This window comes from Myripristis murdjan, chromosome 13, assembly GCF_902150065.1.
Source record: "Myripristis murdjan chromosome 13, fMyrMur1.1, whole genome shotgun sequence".
NCBI classification, from domain to species: domain Eukaryota; kingdom Metazoa; phylum Chordata; class Actinopteri; order Holocentriformes; family Holocentridae; genus Myripristis; species Myripristis murdjan.
The window spans coordinates 37,419,812-37,439,574 of record NC_043992.1 but is presented as its reverse complement, the minus strand read 5'-3'; the positions used below and the strand labels follow the sequence as shown (position 1 = coordinate 37,439,574).

Here is a 19,763-nt window from a genome sequence, read left to right as displayed (position 1 = left end):
ACAGCAGTCAGTGGGACTTCTTCCAGAAAATCAGCTGTCAAAATGATTTTTAATGTACTGGACATTGATGAAAAATGCCAGATGGTGGTTAAGAAAATACAAATTTTTATGCACTTAGATAAATGAAATCTGGAACCATTTAGGGGGGAAAAAATGTTGTCGTTATTGTTGTTGTTTTCTTGTGATTATGCAATGAGTCAACACTAATCTCAGTGCTGTAGTCGAAATCTTCTGAAAATACCATCATTTTACAACCATAAATTCAGATATTTTGCTGTGTAACAGTGACAGCAATAGTCCAGTTACTCTTGAATATTTGGATTTTCGCCATATATTCTACTCTGTTAAGCAGTACTCAGCATTCATGGCCCCTCTAGCCCAAAACAGTGCACCGCACTTTTTTTTTTTTTTTGCCTCACCGCGGGCAGTAGCCGTGGTTCAGCCGACTCTCTCCATAGGCTTTGGTCTCTACTGTTTTGCCAGCTAGAAATGCCAGCAGTTAACTGATAACATTACTTCAGCCCTCAGAGTCTGCCTCTAAAGCCAGCACTTAACCCCACCCGTGTCAGGTTTAATAATGTGTACAGAGATTGTAAACAATGCAGCTAACCAGCTGAGCCAAGGATACAGTGTTTAGGTTACATCACTCGACCCATTGGCACAAAAAGCACTCGACTGCACTTTTTCTCCTTAATCCACAGCCTGAGTCATCATATGCACGGAGCTTAGCGGGAGTAATGGTCCTAAATACTGCCTGGTGTCGTTTTGCATAGCCTCATTTCCACCAGGAACTTCCTCAGGGACTAGGAACCTTTTGAGGAACTCACTGCGTTTCCACTGCAGGGACCAGGGTCTTACTTAAATTCTGGGGACATTATTTTACCCCCCAAAAAGGTCCCTATTCGAGGGGTAGTGCTTTCCAAAAGTAAAGAAACTGTGGGGGTGAGGCTTGCAGCCCTGAACATTTCTAAATGGTCCAGTATTTTGCCGCATTTTATTTCAACGCCATTTTTCATGGATATAAAAGTTACAAAATTAAATTCAGACTGGCTCAGGTTAAAGTATATCACACACCACACCTTGCCAGACCCAGCTGATTGCATATGGCACAGCAGTCTCTCGCACAGTGAGGAGCAGCAGAAGGACAGACGAGGAGGATCCCCTCGGCTGAGCGGCTGCACCGAACGTAGCATGCCAGACACGTCCTTCGCTACTCTTTGCATATGGCACCTTCGGTATAATACTTTTTTTTTTGTGTGGTTTGATTGAATGATTATGGTCAGGAAGGTCTGCCTCACAATGAAAGTTCAAACTGCCAGCTGACCTGTGTAAATTACAGTTAGCGTGAGGCTGCTACAAATTAGGCTCTCCATTCTCCTTGTGATGTCGACAGAATGGAAGTTGCCAAAAGGACAGGGCCTTGGAAATGTGTCCAACCAAGGCCGAGGCACTTCATTATCTTGGTCCTGTGCACATGGTATATATGGGGAGAGGTTAGGGGCTTGCACCCACATGGAGAAATTTGTGATCACAGGCAAAGGCAGTAATTCAAGTAATTGTCTGGCTACCACTGGCTAGACCGTCGAGAGATGAGTCGATCAGCAGTGATCAGACACATTTTTACTGTAAACAGAACACTGTTTTCATCTCAGGCACTTGGATGTTTTTTTTTTTTTTTTTTTTTTTTTTCTAAATTTAATATAATCACAGCACAAAGTGTGATATATTTTATGTAATGAATAATAAACAGGTGGAAATTTGTACCTTGCACAAAACAAACAAACAAAAAAAACATTATTTGCCATCATTGGCGCAAGTCACTGGCAGTTCAAAGCAAGAAACTGACACAAAACAGGGTTGATGAGACAGCTCCAAAGTTGCAAAGTGTTTCAAGCTTTGGCACTCTGCCTCCTTGGCCCTTTTTGTTGTTGTTGTTGTTGTTGTTGTTGTTTTTGCGCTTTATACAGTTTCCCACCTGTTCTGTTTTATGTACTCTAACCCACCGGGGACCTATATTTTTTTTCCGCCGTCTTTTCATGTGGATTCCTGTAATGAATAATGAAAATGTAAACATGATGATTGTTCACTCATTAAAGCAGTAATCTGTGACATTTTTCACAAAAAAATAAATATCTGTTTTGCTTCTCCAAGTGATGTAACACAGTACTGGTTCACCCTACAGTGCGCCCCTTTCATGGGAGCTTTTGCATTTGTTGTTTTAAACATCGCGTGGCGGGTAGGTCTTGTCTGGGAAAAATCCTCCGGAGCACAGCAAGGGATGCGTCTTAGGTTTCCAACAACAGCAACAGCGGTTTGTTTGGAATAAACAGAAGAAGATTTGGGTAATTAGCATAGGAGCAGCGTTAGCCTCCATGGCTGAAAAGATGAAGAAAAGCACCAAGTAGAAAAACTCAAACTTCTCTTCGCTGGGAAAGACGTCAGAGCTGGTCACACTGATTGTCGGTTTGTTGATTTCTAGGAAGCACCAACACACCATAGCACAGCAACCAGCACTTAGGACAATGAATATCGCACTAAGAATAACATTAATACTGTTAATAGTTATAATAATAATGTACCTTAACATACAGGTGACCATGCTTGTGCCTTGTGTTTCTTTCAAGGATATATTTCCCCTTCTTGAACCTTTTTTTTTTTTTTTTTATCTTCCAGCCCTCCCACAGTGGACCAGAATGATTAATGACACTCAGATGGATAGTGGAGAGAAGCTCCAATGGGAGTGCAAGGCCACGGGGAGGCCCCGGCCCACCTATCGCTGGCTTCGCAACGGTTCGCCCTTGACACCGCAGGTACTTACTTTACTGCACAGAACCCTGGTTGATGACACGGCCAGACATCTGAATTATCCCTACTGCGGCTGCAAACGTGTATTATGGCCAAGTATGGCGTCTACATGGCCGTATATCTGTGTTCAGACTAACAGGGTTTTCCTTTGAACTGTGTTTTTCTTAACAGAGCAGAGTTGAAATGTTGAACGGAGAGCTGACCATTCACAAAGTGCAGCAGACGGATTCGGGAATGTACCAGTGTGTGGCGGAGAATAAATACGGAGCCATCTACTCCAATGCTGAGCTCAAGATTTTAGGTAGCTATGTCCTCCATTCCAGTCACTGCAAAATTTTGGAAAGCGTTTCAATGAATTGATGTACCTTCGTAACTGAGTTTAAATAATTTGCCACAACCTCCTAAACCTAGCATCTAGTTCGTAATTGGGCTGAGTTGGAATGAGTGAAGTGGGTAATGGGTTTTTGCAGAAAACTGCCTCTTTGGTAAATTTAAAAGAGTAGCTTTTCCATTCTGCCAAGTTGATTTCTCAACACTCTATATAGAATGAAATTGCTGACAGAGTATTGGCATCTGAATAAGCTGCTGCTTGATAGGTAAGCGAGATTGAAATGCAGGTGGGGAACACTGAACTGATGCACTGATTGGCAATCAATGGTCCCTGATTTAACCCAAGCAGTGGTGGCATGAATAAAAGAAGGACCCTTGTGGTTATATTCAATGAGGTGTCTGCACACATCAAGTTGAGGAGAGCCTCTAACAGTCTCCTCATTCTGAGGAGAATGGAAAGCAATGCCACTTATAGATTTATACTAATGGGAAATAAAAACTAGAAGAAAGACATCCATTGTGTCTTCTGATGGAGTTTAATGACGAGGTTCTTATCTCTGCTTTTCCAGTTGCCACTAAAACACAAACTAGGGCACAGCCACTAATAATTACAAGAAAAAAATAAAATGTAATTGAGATATTCTCAGCAGTTTGCAATTGTCAATGTTAATCAAGGTTTATAGTTAAGACATTAGCTGCATATTTTAATTTGTGCCTTCAATCAAGGATCTGAGAGCAAAAGTGATGTTGCTTTTTTGTGCAATTTTTGGAGCAATGTGCTAACTGAAGAAACATCTTAACAGGGAAAAAGCACTAGAAGAAGTAACTTGAGAGTGTGCATATGCGTGCCTATGTTTATATTGTATTTTATATCAGTAGTAGTTGATATTGTTCCTCTTTTTTTTTTTTACATAAATAGCAATATATGTACATTTGTGAATTCAGAGGTTGTAAACACTAAGGACACTGTGCTCTTCGGCCAGAGGGCTCCAAATAAGAAAACACAACAGTACCACCAAACGTCTGTCCACTACTCTGCGTTGATGCACTATTTTCTCCCTGTCACCTCCAATACTGGGACACATCTGGTGACACCCTTTTCTGTTTCCCTGCGGGACAGTTTGATTCGCTGTCTGTGTGGCATGCCCTTTTTTGAAGGGGACTCTATGGCATTTTGAAAAAGCTTATCATAAATGGGCAAATATTTTGTGTGGAAAATGTATAAAATGTTTTCTGCTGTTAATCCATAACCCATCAATATAAAGTGGATGTAAAACAGCCGCTCCCTTGTTAAAATTCATGGTGTCTTGCAGAGTCGGAAGGCCGGGATTCTAATCAGGTTTATCCAAGTTGACGAGGAGGTGCCTTCGCCCTCCCTAGAATAACAGTCACAATGATGATATTTGGACGCTGGTGATGAATGTTTTCATAACTATATCCTCCAGGCATCTCTTCCCTGTGACCTGTGTCCTTTGGAGATGTCCACAAGCAAACACTATCAGGACAGATTACATGGCTAATAACAGCCTGCAGATGAGCGATCACTGGAGGCTACACGGGGGCAGCGGCTGCCCCCATGCCTGTGATCTTGTCCCAGATCCAGCTCGTCTGGGAGGGTGGCTGGGGAAGCAATAAGGGTACTGCTGCCACCAGCTGCAGGCTGGCTCTTATTTTGATTAAAACAAACCCGCACAGCCATGGCAACTGCTCTGTTTTCTGCTGGTTTTTGTGTCTAGAGGGACCTCTGCCACTCAGGCGACTACCAAGGCTCAAAGACACCAGTGTTACAGGAATAGGGGTTGGCCTGTAGCCACACATGGGATTGAATTGTCATTGTGGATAATGTCACCTATAAAGCATCATTCAATATTTGAATAACGAGCCCTGACAAAGCCTTGCAGCCTATAAATGGCCTCGATGTGTAATACAGCTGTATACACAGTGCCACACCAACTTTTTTGCCTGCACACTCATCTTTGCTGTCTCTGCGTAATTCTCCCTCATAGGCAAAAAATAATAATGAACGCAAAATATTTTTTTATTCTTAATTATTTACCCAAGCACCCTGGTTAGATATAGGCTAAAGAGGAAAAAATAAAAATAAAAATAACAACAACAACAAGAAAAAGGAAATTGCTCTTCCACTCTCGTGTGAATCATCCAACCCTGTCATCATTAGTGTGATGACAATTATTTGGTAATTAGAGTCTGGTTACACAATGCAGTGCTTATTCATTTAATTACGGTGTATACTGAATTGGCACAGAAATGTATTCAGACGAAGTATATAGTTTCAGCTGGTTTGTTTTTATAAGCGTGCTTTGTAAGGCTCCATGCGGGATTTAGTAATTACTTTGAAACTAATTCTTATTTTGATAGAGCATCATCTGAGTCATGATGTGTCAGTCATAACCCTCTAGCATTTTTGCAGTAATTACTTTCAAATGCCAGAGATGAAGGGGTGGAAAGAGTATTACTTTTATAAATGCTGAAATATTTAATTTTCTGCAGCCACTCAGCACATGCAATTAAACTACCTCAGCAACTGACCATCCCTCACAAATAAAATAATTTTAAGAGGACGAGGTAGGTAGAAATTAATTCAGCAGCATCTGGCACAGTCATTTTTGACAAGCGTCCACTGGGGAAATTATGAATCACATACAGTACAAATATTTGTGTGATGACTATGATTTGACATGGTGTCTTTTTTTTTTTTTTTTTTTTGGCAAAGCAGAAATGAAATTATGTTTTTGTCCCACACAGCATCTGCACCTGTCTTCATCCCCAATCCCATGCGCGTCATCGCCACTCTTGGAAAAGACGTCTCGCTGGAGTGCAAACCCAGGGCTTCACCCAAACCACGGATAACCTGGAAGAGAGAGGACCGAAGGATACAGCCAAGTAAAAGGTGAAGCCGCTCTTTATTGCAGCGCACTCTTAAAAAGCGTGCCCTTTATACATGTTATGCACAGCAGCAATTCATACCTCAGTTTGTATCTGTCATTTACAATATGTGTGCGTCACATGAGTGATATATCGCTTTACTGCTCCGTATAAGGAAGTGCTTTTGCTTGAAGCTGCCCCCGGAGCTAGTGAGGATTTACTCGAGCACGTTTCAGTCATGCAGATGCATAGTGACACGGAGGCCTGAACCCACATCCACCAGTTGAAGCTGACAGCATCTACTATGTAACGCATCATTATGTTAACAACAACATATATTTGCACGGCTGACATAAATAGCAACAGTATTTACGTAGCAGTTGTCACAAACTACATGCGGATCCTTTCTGAAAAGTTTACATGATTGGTTAAACATGAAGAACTTTATCTCATTATTTTTTTTAAAAAAAAAGTAATAATAATGTGACGGTGACCATAGCAGACATGTTGAATGTGCTGGAGATGTCGTTATCTGTCCTGGTTAACATACAAAATAGCAACATTTGGTAGAATAAATAATAATGCTCGGCATGAGACCTGTAAAATATTTCCGACTTTTAGTGAAGATTAGCTTTGCTTTTTGCATTTAGATAGACTATGTGCAGTACATTTTATATGCAGACAGTGGTACAGTTACTGGAGCACTGTATTATAAATACAGTGCAATAAGGGTTTTTTTCCCCTTTGCACAGATTAGAGAGTAAAATATTGTGAAAGAAAGTTAATTGCCCTGTAAAATATGTATGAAACATTTTCCTTCCCTTGATATCGTCAGGTCATATTTCATCCCAGCCTCATGACATAAACCCAGGTTTTATCCTTCCTGTGCAGGCCCTCGAGGAATTGTTTACATGTCTTGTTTTAACACATCACACTTTCATTACTGTAACTGAAATTAAGTGTCACTGTTCACATAAAACACCTTAGGTTCCAGCGGAGCTCTGGAGACTCATCCTCAGCCTCACCTCCTGCTCAGGCTCACGCTGACAGTTTAGATCGCACAATTGCATTTGGAATTCGCATGCAGTTGGATGCATCATCTTTTATGAGAAACATCTCTCTGCTGCGTCTGGAGGGGGGCTGAGCGGAGCGACGGCGCATCAATCACACTGAGCGACGGCGCTGAAATTATCAGTCACTGCTGAGCATCCCAAGTCGAGAAAGCGAGAACAGGACCTTTTGTTTATCAGCCGAGATCCAGCAAGCCGTTTCAACAACCTACCGGCAAGGGCAGCCAGTTGATAATCAGATCCTGCGCGTCCCTCCTTCAACAAGGCGGCGGCAAGTCGCACTGCTGCTAACAGGTGGCGGAGACGGGGTATTCAAGAATTTGTTTTAACACAGTCAAGTTATGTCTGTTGTAAATAGCATTGGTTCTCAGAGGCAGATTTTGAGCGTGTTATCTATTTTCTGTAAAATAGCTTGCTCCAGTAGAACTGACGGATGAGGTTGGGTTAGTGAGTGTGTTGCCCTAAAATGGTGATTAATGACCTCGGCTTGTCTAGATCTGATTAAGCATTTGAGGTATTTGTCAAACGCCCGCAAATCTATTTTTCAGTGTTGTCGGCACACTCCAAGGGGAGATTCATACCTGCTCTCACACCTTGATCTTGTTGTCATCTAACTTTAGATAAAGTGTGGCCTCAAGGGAGCAGAAAATTGCTCAGCAAATATTGACAAAGTAGTTAGTTAATCTGTGCTGTTAGAGTAATTTATCATTTGCTGTAGGCATGATATAGTATATTTACACTATATGGTTCATTTTCTTCATGATCTCAATTAAAAAATAATGTGTATCCTCAGTACTTTTTTTAAAATCTTGAACTTAAGTGCAAATCCAGTTTGAGTTTTCTTTAATAGACTGGTGGTATCAAACTTTATGTACAGTAGGAATGAATGAACAGTGTCTTCCAGGGAGCCACTGTTCATTATCGCCTGGTGGAGGTTGAGCTTCCACTGGAAACAGCTGAAATAAACAGGAGGGTCGTGCAATTTCAGATTTCAGATCTCAGGCAGGGTGACTTCTGCGAGGATTTTCCAACACTACCTACAGTATGGAGGAGCAAGGAGTGTATGGATGGAGAGACATTCAATTCTGGGAAGAACAGGGGCGGAATCGAAACAGCTTCACGTTTATCTATCATTGACAGCTGTGCTGACTTAATGAACGTTTGTAATTAACATGGATTTCCGCTAATGTTCAGGGCTTTTGTCTCTTAAATAGAAAGTATTAATCCCATTAGTTTGAAAGTACATGGCAGACTCAATTGAAACCGAAAGCCTCTTTTTTTTTTTTTTTTTTTTTTTTTTTTTTAATAGAGGCAGACAAAAGGACAGCATAATTTGGCAAAATGGAATGTTCAAAAATGTCTTATAATTATTCAATATTTAGATATTTGATTTTGCCTCAGAAATGTCATTTCACACATAAAAAGATTTCCAAGTGCTATAGGTTGGTGTGATTTTTTATTTTTTTTTTCAACATATTTCCTAAGGTTGAATTCATTTGCATATTTTGTATACCCAACAGCCCCTATCATGTGTCCTTTCTGCCTGAGCGTCCTTGTCGGATGTGGATTCCCTTCCTAATTTGAAAAATGTCTCCTGGCTGCAGATTGCCTCTAAATTGTCTATGTGTGGCAAGATTTTGTCACGCCTTCGTGAGTTTCTCTTTGCCAATTTCAATCACCTTGCCCATGATGAAGGAGCTTAGTGCTGTAAATATGAACGCCAAACAAAATGAATTAAATTAAAAAGACAAGAGCCCCACCCCCTTTCTCCCCCATCATTCAGATTGTTTGATTTGGGAAGAAATTGAATTTCTAATAAAAAATAACTTTGTAAATATTCATCCCCACTTCCGCAGCCCCGGCTCAAATAAAAATGTAATTATAAATATTTAGATATTAAATGGAAGGAGTTGACATTGGACACTGGGGGGAGAGCAGTGACTTGCTGTGATTCACAATGCAATACTTTAACTTGATTCCCACTTTGCAGCCATCTGCTTCCCCACCTGCCTGCAGTATTTTGGACTACAGTCAGATCCTATTCATTACCTAACGTCCAGCACTTTATTCTACAGCTGTTATTGACAAGTTAGAATGAAATTTTAATATAATATCGGTGGTGTCAGTCAGCTGAATAGGGGTGCTGTTGGCAAATGCAGGCTTGGCGTTTATCATGGGTGTATTAGGTTTGTTTTTCCTCTCTATTACACTCTCGTTTCCCAAGAGGACAGCTGGGTGATATGCATGTCTTGCTTTGACAGCTTTTTGCTTTCAATTCACTGAATGCAGCAGGATTCAGGATTTGACAAGTGGATACATGAGCACTGCGCAAGATGAATGCACCATTTAGACAGATTTTTCTTATGTAAAGTTTAATGCAGAGGCACCGAGACTAAGGAAATGTATTTATCAACACTCTATTCAAGTTGCTCCCACGCCGGCATGCTCACTAAATTGTGTCCCAAAAGTTGCTTTCCATCAAGTTAAAATTGCGATTATGCAGATTGAAGCCCTGCTTGTTCTGTCAAAGGCACCAGGAACAAAACTCACTGTACCGAATAGTGAAATTACCCTTTCTTTCTGTTTTCTTGACATCAATACTTGAGCGAGGCTTTTATTTTTTCTTCTATTGAACATTTGTCCCCAATTAGCTTAATCCTTATTGCTAATAGCATCTGTGTTTTAATCCTATTTGAGATAGGGCTATTTAATGGTATCTGGAAATCAGTTTCATTAACGCGTTTAAATTGTGGATTGATCTTGACTGGGTTTGTTGAGCAGTTTTCCTTTCTCTGTTTTCATGTTACCTTGCTGAAGGTTGCACAGCAAGTGCACACGCTGCTGTTGACTCTCCTCAGCTAAAGCCCTCTCAGCTTTTTCACAGCTGAGACAACTTCGTCTGAGACACTGTTTGCCCTTCAAAATCAGTGACATAAACTTGTTACACATAAACAGAGCTTCTCCTAATTCTCAGTTTCAATTCTCTTGTGGACTCTTGCTTGTTTGCCAAATATCTCCGTTCTCCTCAGCATTTCTGCCACCACTCCCCTCGAATGTTTTAAGTCACGGCGACAAACATGCAGCCTCACACTGCAAAAACGCAAAATCTTACCAAGATTATTTGTCTTATTTCAAGTCAAAAATGTCTTATTTCTTGTCAAAATATCTCATTACACTTAAAATAAGACATGATCACCTCAGAAGTAACTTGTTTATAGACAATTTTCTCTTGTTTCAAATGAAAATTCACTTGTAACAAGTGAAAATTTGCTTGTTTCATTGGCAAAATTTGCCAGTGGAAAAAGTGAAAATTCACTTGAAATAAGTGAAAATTAGCTAGAAACAAGAAACAAATTTTGCCAATGAAACAAGCAAATTTTCACTTGTTTCAAGCAAATTTTCACTTGAAACCTGAGGCGGATCTACGGGTGGGCCTGGATGGGCGTAGGCCCACCCAGATTGACAGCTTGCCCACCCTATCAGATTCAAGACCAAAAAATAACTCACTAAATAAATAAATGTTTTAATGTCCTTTTTCCAACGTGTATTTTATGCTCGTTTACAACCTCTCGGCTCGTTTACCGAGAGTTTTTTTTTTCTTTCATCATATCATTTTATACATGTCTATCTAAAAAAATAAACAAAATGAAATAACAGGCCCATCCAGAATTTTTTAGGCCCACCCATTAGCCATGTTCTGTATCCGCCACTGCTTGAAACAAGAGACAGTTGTCTATAAACAAGTTATTTCTGAGCTGATCATGTCTTATTTTAAGTGTAATGAGATATTTTGACTAGTAATAAGACATTTTTGACTTGAAATAAGACAAATAATCTTGGTAAGATCTTGAGTTTTTGCAGTGCACACCCTAACATGCAGTGCGACTGTTCATATGTGAATTTGTTTTCATACCTGTATCGATTTCCGTGTTCTCTCTTGCAGGATTATGTTGTTACGGAACAACACTCTGAGAATTGTTAACTCCAGCCGAGCGGATGAGGGGAACTATGTGTGCCGGGCAGAGAATCAGTTTGGCTCGGCGGAGATGACTGCCATGCTGTGGGTAAAAGGTAAGTGATGCCCAGGGGGGCTTTATTTTCTGCCAAATTAGCACAAGTCGGCCACCAGTAAACAGTCCCCAATGTCATTTTTCCCCCCCACCTTTGCCCGGGTGCCAGGGAATTTATTGAGCTTGCTCAACCGTGAAGCAAGGGCTTTCGCATTCAAGAATGATATTACAAGGACGCCCTTTAACGGTGTAAAGGCCTGTCTCGTACTGTAGATTCACTCAGCACAGTCCAGATCAGAGCAAACCAGGATGTTTTTATGTGACAAAAGGTGAGTGTGTTTTTTTCTCCCTCGACCCCGGCGCCGGCTCTCCCGATCCGCCTGGCAGTAATGTCACAGTCGAATGCAGCTGCTTGACGCTAGCTTTGGGTTATCCTGAGATGACAGTGCAGCAGCTTTGTGCTTCCAGAGGCCATGCGTGTGGAGCTTAGCCCGAGCAGGGTGGAGGTGACCGTGGGGGAGAGCGTGGTGCTGAGCTGCAAGGCGACACATGACACGTCGCTGGATGTGGCCTTCCAGTGGCTCTTCAACCAGAAACCAATCAACTTTCAGCAGGACGGCGGCCACTTTGAATACATCCAAACAGTAAGAGCAAGAGTAAGAGCAAAAGTAAGATTAAGAGTAAATTTATCATAATAGCTGTTTTGATCAGTCTCTATCTATCTATCTATCTATCTATCCGTCTGTCTACATCTGTGTGTATCTATCTGTCTCTGTCTACATGTATATATGTCTATCTGTCTCTCTATCTGTCTATATGTGTGTATCTATCTATCTATCTATCTATCTGTCTATCTGTCTGTCTGTCTACATGTGTATCTGTCTACCTGTCTCTCTATCTGTCTATATGTGTGCATCTATCTGTCTATCTGTGTATCTGTTTGTCAATTTGTTTGTTTGTTTGTTTGTTTGGCTGTATTTTTGTCTGTTTATTTACCAGGTTCTTCATTGTTTGTTTCTTGATTTCATGGCCTGCCTGCCCAAAAGCAGTTTAATCTAGCAGAAGCTGAAAATGTCTTTTGTTGCCTTCAATTCCACTCTGTAATTACTGATTTTAGGCACAGCCCATTGCACCACACACTTCTTAAACTTGAATAAGAATCAATCCCGTTAAAGGTCAGACAACCCCCGGTGTCATCGTGATTAAAGACCCGCAGTGAATCACACGATCATGTTTATCAAAGTCTCCTCGAGCAGACAGATAAGCCCGAGCACATGTTAAGGCTCCTCTGTGATTTATCTGTCGGGGTCGCGGTGTTGTACAGGTGCAAAGATCACGCTGCTACCAGATGGCACTGACCGAGGTTTCGCGGGTCACGCCGAAGACCTCGTCTTTTGTTTGCCTCTGAATGGCACCGCCGAAATCATTCGCTTTTGTGGAAAAGAAAAGACGAGCAGAGGTTGCCTTGAAAAGAGGTCAGCTGCTGATTTAGAATGAGCGATGGGAAGATGAACGAACTATGAAACTATGAAAATCATGCGACATATGAACCTTCACATTGCTTATTATTCCCTGTTCTTGCTTATTAATGCTTATTATTACTAATGTAGGCTTGTAGCTCATTACACTGTGATTATTATTTGTATTGGATATGTTGCTTTAAAAGAACATGCTACTCATACACGAACACCGACTAGATAACAGGTTTTCTTTTTCCCCTATTTCCTTTTGCACCTTTTCCACTAATTAATCACATTCGGTTTACGTGGGAAATGTTTCCAGCAAAATATAACCAAGTTGTACTGCTCTGTTCTGTATAGGAGGTTGCTGCATATTGATTAGGAGATGTACCACACTTGTTGGTTCATTAGGATTGTGTCTGGTAAACAAACACGAATCAAGCATAAGACCGAAAGCCTGGAAATAGAGACCAAGACTCTGAAATAGGAAACTTTTAACAGAAACGTGGAGTCATTTCACATTCTGGACAGCAATGCCATGCCAGATGTCAGTCTGAGGTTGCATACAAACAATGTATTAAGCTGATCTGTTTACTTATGCATATGTATGTATATAGCAGAATTCAGATATTAATGCTGTGATCTTGGACGCTACACTTTGTTAACATGACACTCTTTCTCCCAAGAGCACAGAAATTCAAAACTTACATCTTTGATATCATCAGGTGAGACTTTGAAGTTGCTTTAATGAATAAATCCACACTTGTCATCCAGACTGTCGCAGGGCAGAACTCGATTAACAGACTTGGTGTTGCTACCTGTCTACCATCATACCTCTTAGTATTTCTTTGACTTAAAAAAAAAAAAAATAGGCCAGGAAAAATAAAAAAAAGTACATACTGGCTTTGATTCACCAACGATCTGGACTTCATGCACTGCAAAAACACAAAATCTTACCAAGATTATTTGTCTTATTTCAAGTCAAAAATTGTTTCAAGTGAAAATTCACTTGAAAATTTGCTTGTTTCATTGGCAAAATTTGCCAGTGGAAAAAGTGAAAATTCACTTGAAATAAGTGAAAATTAGCTAGAAACAAGAAACAAATTTTGCCAATGAAACAAGCAATTTTTTCACTTGTTTCAAGTAAATTTTCACTTGAAACAAGAGACAGTTGTCTAAAAACAAGTTATTTCTGAGCTGATCATGTCTTATTTTAAGTGTAATGAGATATTTTGACTAGGAATAAGACATTTTTGACTTGAAATAAGACAAATAATCTTGGTAAGATTTTGAGTTTTTGCAGTGTGTGGTATGAATGGTACTAAAGTGTGGGCCAAGTTGTAAGCCGGCATGTTTTTCTCACTTACCGTGTCTCTTCATTTGCACCTGTAGGAGACCTCGTGAACTCAGTGAAGACTTTTTTCACAGAGGTGTTAGCGAGGCTGACCCAGAAAAATGTGTTCATACTCATATACATTCAAACGAGGTGTGATGGGATGTTGACAAAATCAATATCCGCGTGAGCTGAGGGCTGCACATGTTAACATTCAGTGTTAACAAGTATCAGTGTCAAGAGTGTTGGCGCTTCTATTTCCAGGCTTGTGCAGAAATCTAGACTAGAGTGTTATAAAAAAAAAACAAAAAAAAAACTGTTGTGTTTTGTTTTGGGCTTTTTTTTTTTTTTTTTTTTTTTTTTTTGGCTGGATTGCAACAGCAGCAACGAGCCTACAAACACAAATGTCCATCACTGACTCACTGGCTGAGTGATGACGTGACAGTGTTGGTGGGCCGCGCGTTGGAGCCTCTCCATTGGCCGTCGCTCTCTCGAGATGAATCGGCATGAACACTTTACAGCGGTTCCACTCACTGACAGCAGCTCCAAATTTATCACACATAATACGACAATCCCTGTAGCAAATTGGCCACAATTTCGCACATTGACCATACATGTGCAGCCCAGCCATATACTAGTCTTGCTTCTGTATATTTAAAAAAAAAAAATCTCATTTTCAAAGCAAAATCAGTCCTATCCTTACATGCAAAAGATGAAATAAAGAGAAAGTTTACAATTGAGTTCATTCCTTTGTTCCTCAAAAAACAGTGGATGTTTAAATCACATCCATGCTGATGCTTCTCCTACCAGCACCCATGTTCAGGAGAAAAAGTATTTGCAGTGACAATCCTTTACAGGCACAACAGATTCCTGGCTGACGCATGGTTTGTAATTTTAATCAGGTTCCGTGCTAAACAGCTGCCTGTAGACCTTGAATTATTCCCAGTCTTGCCTTAGGCATTTCTCATTTCAGCGGAGAGAAAATACTGGTAGCAAAAGACCGAGCAGCAAGCAGGCAATTTAACAGGGATCTCTCAAGCCACATGAGCTCCTACAAGATGTAAAGGCATCAAATTTTTTGGGGTCAAGCATGTTTAGACGGGGTTTATATCTTACTTTTTCATTCTCTGCTTTCCCACTTGCAGCAGTCCTCAACAGTGGATCTCATGATTAGGAGCATTTTGCTGAAGCATGCTGGGAAGTATGGGTGCCGCGCCCAGACCAGCGCTGACACCGTATTCGCCGAGGCTGAACTGCTCGTTAGAGGTTAGCTTGTTATCTGTCATTGCACCCTGTTCTCCGTAACATCTCGGACATTATTTCCTCAAGGCATCAACTCTTCACCCCTCACTCAGTGCAGGCCAGCCTCAGCGGACTGCACGTGGTCTTTGTGTTGTATTTCTGAAAACTTTTGTCAGGCTTCATGGACATGAGCAAATCTTTGCCAAAACAACAAACAAAGACAAAAGGATTTATGATGACAATCACAGAGAGACTTTTTGATTAGAGACCACCTAGACAGACACCATGACAATGCCCAGTTTCTCAGAGTGAAATTAACTTCATTTATTCGGTTGATCTAGAAAATGATCCTCCTGTTTGTTGCAAGTGGAGCAGCTCCAGGAAATGTTGGTTAATTACATCAGAGATTAGAGACTTGCTCCTGGTGAGGACAGTCGCTGAATGACTATTGCGCAAATTATTGGACACATTTGGCCATCTTGACTAATGTCTTTTATGGTCACTGCGAGTACGACACAGTCTGGACAGACGGTCGGTCTGCATGACCAAGTTTAATGCTAGGAGTTCGGCAAATTGGCAAAAACGTGCAGTGATCTGCTTTAGAGTCTATTATCATCAGTGGTTATTTCTCATTATGGCTACCAATGTAACCGTAATGATTATTAGTCATGCTGCTCCTGGTCAGTATTGGACTGGCCTCCTGATGGATACAATTACCTATTGAGACCGTGACATTTTCAGTCAGTGTGTGATTCTTCTTTTCACATGGTCTTACAAGTCTTTTTTTGGAACTCAGTGTCCACCGTCTCAAGATGATCACAGTCCTCTGGTGTAGCTGAAGCCAGAGTTGTCCAGGTTTGCAGGTGTTGATTGAATTGTCTAAGATCATGGGAGCCAGAACAGGAAAAACAACAGAATTTTGGATCAGGGTGCATTAAACCATAATCCATGTAAGACATGGTTGGCAAGTCAACCACGTCCTTTTCAAAGAATAAGGAAGGGACAGGTGGAGAAATGAGTCAATCTACTCGCTGCCTTCAGTGAGTCTCCTTTTAGTTTTAATTGTTTATTGGAGTAGTGTAAAGGAATGTCAGTAGTCTATAAGAAATATGTGCAGCATGACTCTTCACAATTTCATTTAATAATTTCCCACAGTATTATTTCAAGGATTAAATATCTTGTTAAACTAGAGCTTGCGAAACAGTGAGTACCAAACACTAAATTGAACTCAATGGTGCTTAGTGATTTCATCCTGTCATTGACTCTGCAGTTCTACAGTATTTAGTTTAATAGTTTTAATGAGGGTTGCTGAGCCTTTTAACACCAAGACAGGCCAGCGTATTTCATGGTGTCCAGACTTGAAAGAGGGCGCTGTTCCTACAGTGATGCAAAATGCATATTAATGTCCTCGAATGCAAATATATGTTTCAATGCAACCTTCTAATGGGCACTTCTTGGGGACACAGTACATTGGTTTTCATTGAGCGTACCAGCTGCCAGCTTTTCATTTACAGCTGTTTCCCCTAGAGTCCTCAGACGTTTGCTGCACTTGCAGATTACATTTACTTCTGAAGGCTGAGGTAAACATATGTTCAGCTGTATTAAAACAGAGGAAGGTCTACCGCGCAGTTATGCTCAGCAGAACTGGCAAACTGCCTCTGAAATTTAAAAAAAAAAAAAACAACAACTCCAATATCCCTTAATCAGCATGAAATCCTTGGCAACAGATCTGTGTCAGCCCAAATCTTGGTTCAGTTTCGTACGCCGTCGTGTTTTTGTCTCTTGTTTGTTTGTGCTCAGATTACAACGGGGAATTGAAGTTTTCACCATATGCACACAGTCTCATGTCCTCCTTTATTCATGCATGACTGCACCCACTGGTTTAGGTAGCAGCAACAACAGATGACGTGGACGCTGCAATATGCTCAAGCTCAGTCAGAATTCATCCACTCAGCAGAGGAGATTGTTGTTGTTGTTTTTTTTCCCTTGTCTAAGCCTCGGTACAGCATTAGTGCTCGAGCCATTTGAACCTGTAATTCAGCTGCTGTGTCTTGGGCCTTTCCTTTCCCCAGGTCCCCCTGGACCCCCTGGAGTGGTGATAGTGGAGGAGATCACAGATACCACGGCCACTCTGTCCTGGACTCGTGGGCTGGACAACCACAGCCCTATCAGCACCTATAATTTACAGGCCCGCAGCCCATTTTCATTAGGCTGGCAAACCGTCCGAACAGGTAATCAATAAGGAGCGAAATGTGGCCTCTACATCCAGGATGGTAGATGCTGAAGCTGTATTCCCGAGCCTTAATCCTTCACAGAGCCCAGCCTGTGCACGGTTACCATTCAAAGAAACATAATATACAAGTAAAAATACAGTTGGTGCCGTCCTCTCATCATTTAATGCAATTAAACTTGTAAAATAGCGGCCAATGGAATGAGCCGTCTTCAGCCCCTTACTCTGCAGCGAATTCGGAGTTACCTGTTGGATGCCTCTATGAAAAGTTGAAATGCTACCCCCTTTTCAGTTGTCATTTTGAACTTGGCTGTTGTTCAGAAGGGCTTGGTAAAAAGTCAGTTGAGCTTATATTAAATGTCAATGGTATGAATTTTATTCACTGTCATCTCAAAGGTTAATGGGAAATTAACCTCTTTTGGCTTGAATTATAAAGCTAATCTGTGTTCATCCAATATGAATGCACCCCAGAATTTTTTATGCCACTGTCAAAAAGAATGACTAGCTTTTTTTTTGCTTTTTTTTTCTTTCTTCTTTTTTTTTTTTTTTGGTACCTTGACAGAAAAAAAAAACATCCATCATTATCATTTAGTGTTAAAGGATGATGGCCTGCAAAGCACTGTGTGTAATCCATCCTAATATGCCATGTAAGAATAATAGCACAGTGTAAGGTGTGATAATGATTCATCCCCACAGATAGATAAATCACACTTTGCATACATTCCACTCACATCATGTCTGTTCAACAACATTTAATTTGATAAAGCACAATTAGGCCTCCGTGATGCATTGTAAGTGTTGAACTTGTTAAGATTAGCATAAAGGGAATGGGGCTTTTAGCTCCCACTCCTAGCAAACAGAGTTATCAGCTCATGTTTGAAGAGCAGCTTGCTCGACAGAGTGGCCTCATTGTGCTGTGCCTGTGCATGATAAGACCGCGAGCTCCACTGGCGTGCCGAATGTATGGCCAGCAGTTAGCACAGAGAGACGTGCAGCTCATTTGTGTCACGGATATGCTTCCAGTGAAATGTTTATTTATTGTTGCAGGATCAATATTGACAAAACTCGATTATGGCAACCCTGGAGAACCTTGATTAATTTGGCTACCTGCTTGTAATTCAGTTCAGAGCACATTCATAAACCCTGATCATGAGGTTCACAACAGTAATATTGCACATTCATGAATGTCGATTGAATGCCTAAATCAGTATTCATAGAGAAGGATTCACATAACAATGTATAGATCAGAGATGTCTGAGACACGGACCCTAAGATGTTTGGTGGCAAAGGGGAAAAACACAAACAAACATGATTTTAAATTGAAATATTGATCTTTTTAAAATAATAAAAATAAGGGATTTCCATGATAAATTATTAAGTTAATGATGAATGATAAACTATGATTAATTAATTAGTCTTAGCCCTTCAAACTATCCATCAGCCGGAAGTAAAGGAAAGCCCAGCAGGCTAGCTGCTGCACGTCTCCGTGTTATGTTAGTTTAGCAAACATGCCATCAAAAAAGCAAAAAGCTGAGATGGAATGTCGAATTTTTCCAGAAGGACGGAGAGCGCGGTTATTTTCTTCTGGGAGGTAAATTGAAAATCGATATGCAGTATGTTTGTTACATTTCTCTCTTCTGCTTTATGTAATTCTACATTATGTGTTATTTTCATGCACCAACATGCGAGTTCTCATTTCCTGGCAGGCTACAAACAGATTGATTTAAAATAGTAAATCAGAAAGGAGCCTAAAATATTCATGTGTTGACTCCAGTCATATTGATGTTAGCAAAAAAAAAAAAAAAAAAAAAATCCGGCCCCCTTGAAGGTCTCGTTTGAACGAATACTTAATGAGTGTGACAGCCCTGGTGTAGATTCTACAACATGCAACATACAAGCTGCCATTTTTCTCGTCAGGCATTTAAACATTGGAGTTTGCCTTTCTTGACCAATGCAGTTTGTAACTGAATTCTGAGTTTACTTTGATTTGATTTGATTTGAAAAGTTTATTTTGAACAACAATAAAACAAAGCAACATGAATAACAACAGACAATGAAGTTATGTTCAAAAAGGAGTGGGAAGAAGTCGAAACCCCGTCGTAATCCCACCCCCTCTACTAGTACCTGTACAAGTACCTGATGGATTTATCCTGCTTCTTAAATATTACTACTATCAATAACCATTATATAATAATAATAATAATAATAATAATAATAATAATACAATAACAATAGCAATAGCAATAATAATAATAATAATAATAATAATAATAATAATGAGAATACTTTAGCAGGAACGGTTACATCAATGTGGCGGTGCAGGTATTCTAGTGCTCATTAGTTACAGTAGTTTGTATAGTAGTAATCTGGTACTAGTATTATACTGGACTAACTTCC

General features: G+C 40.4%; 1 protein-coding gene across 3 annotated transcripts in view; it reads left to right on the top strand.

The window, feature by feature from the left end:
* cntn5 (contactin 5) overlaps positions 1-19,763 on the top strand; it is a 138,378-nt gene that overhangs the window by 103,661 nt on the left and 14,954 nt on the right. The window contains exons 10-16 of one of the 3 annotated variants that reach the window (XM_030067794.1): positions 2,674-2,810; positions 2,977-3,106; positions 5,902-6,046; positions 11,035-11,162; positions 11,570-11,745; positions 15,040-15,160; positions 17,209-17,367. In XM_030067794.1, the coding sequence (XP_029923654.1) occupies positions 2,674-2,810; positions 2,977-3,106; positions 5,902-6,046; positions 11,035-11,162; positions 11,570-11,745; positions 15,040-15,160; positions 17,209-17,367 (996 nt within the window). Of the gene's footprint in view, positions 1-2,673; positions 2,811-2,976; positions 3,107-5,901; positions 6,047-11,034; positions 11,163-11,569; positions 11,770-15,039; positions 15,161-17,208; positions 17,368-19,763 lie in introns of all 3 variants that reach the window. The other 2 variants (XM_030067793.1, XM_030067792.1) reach the window with 2 other exon arrangements.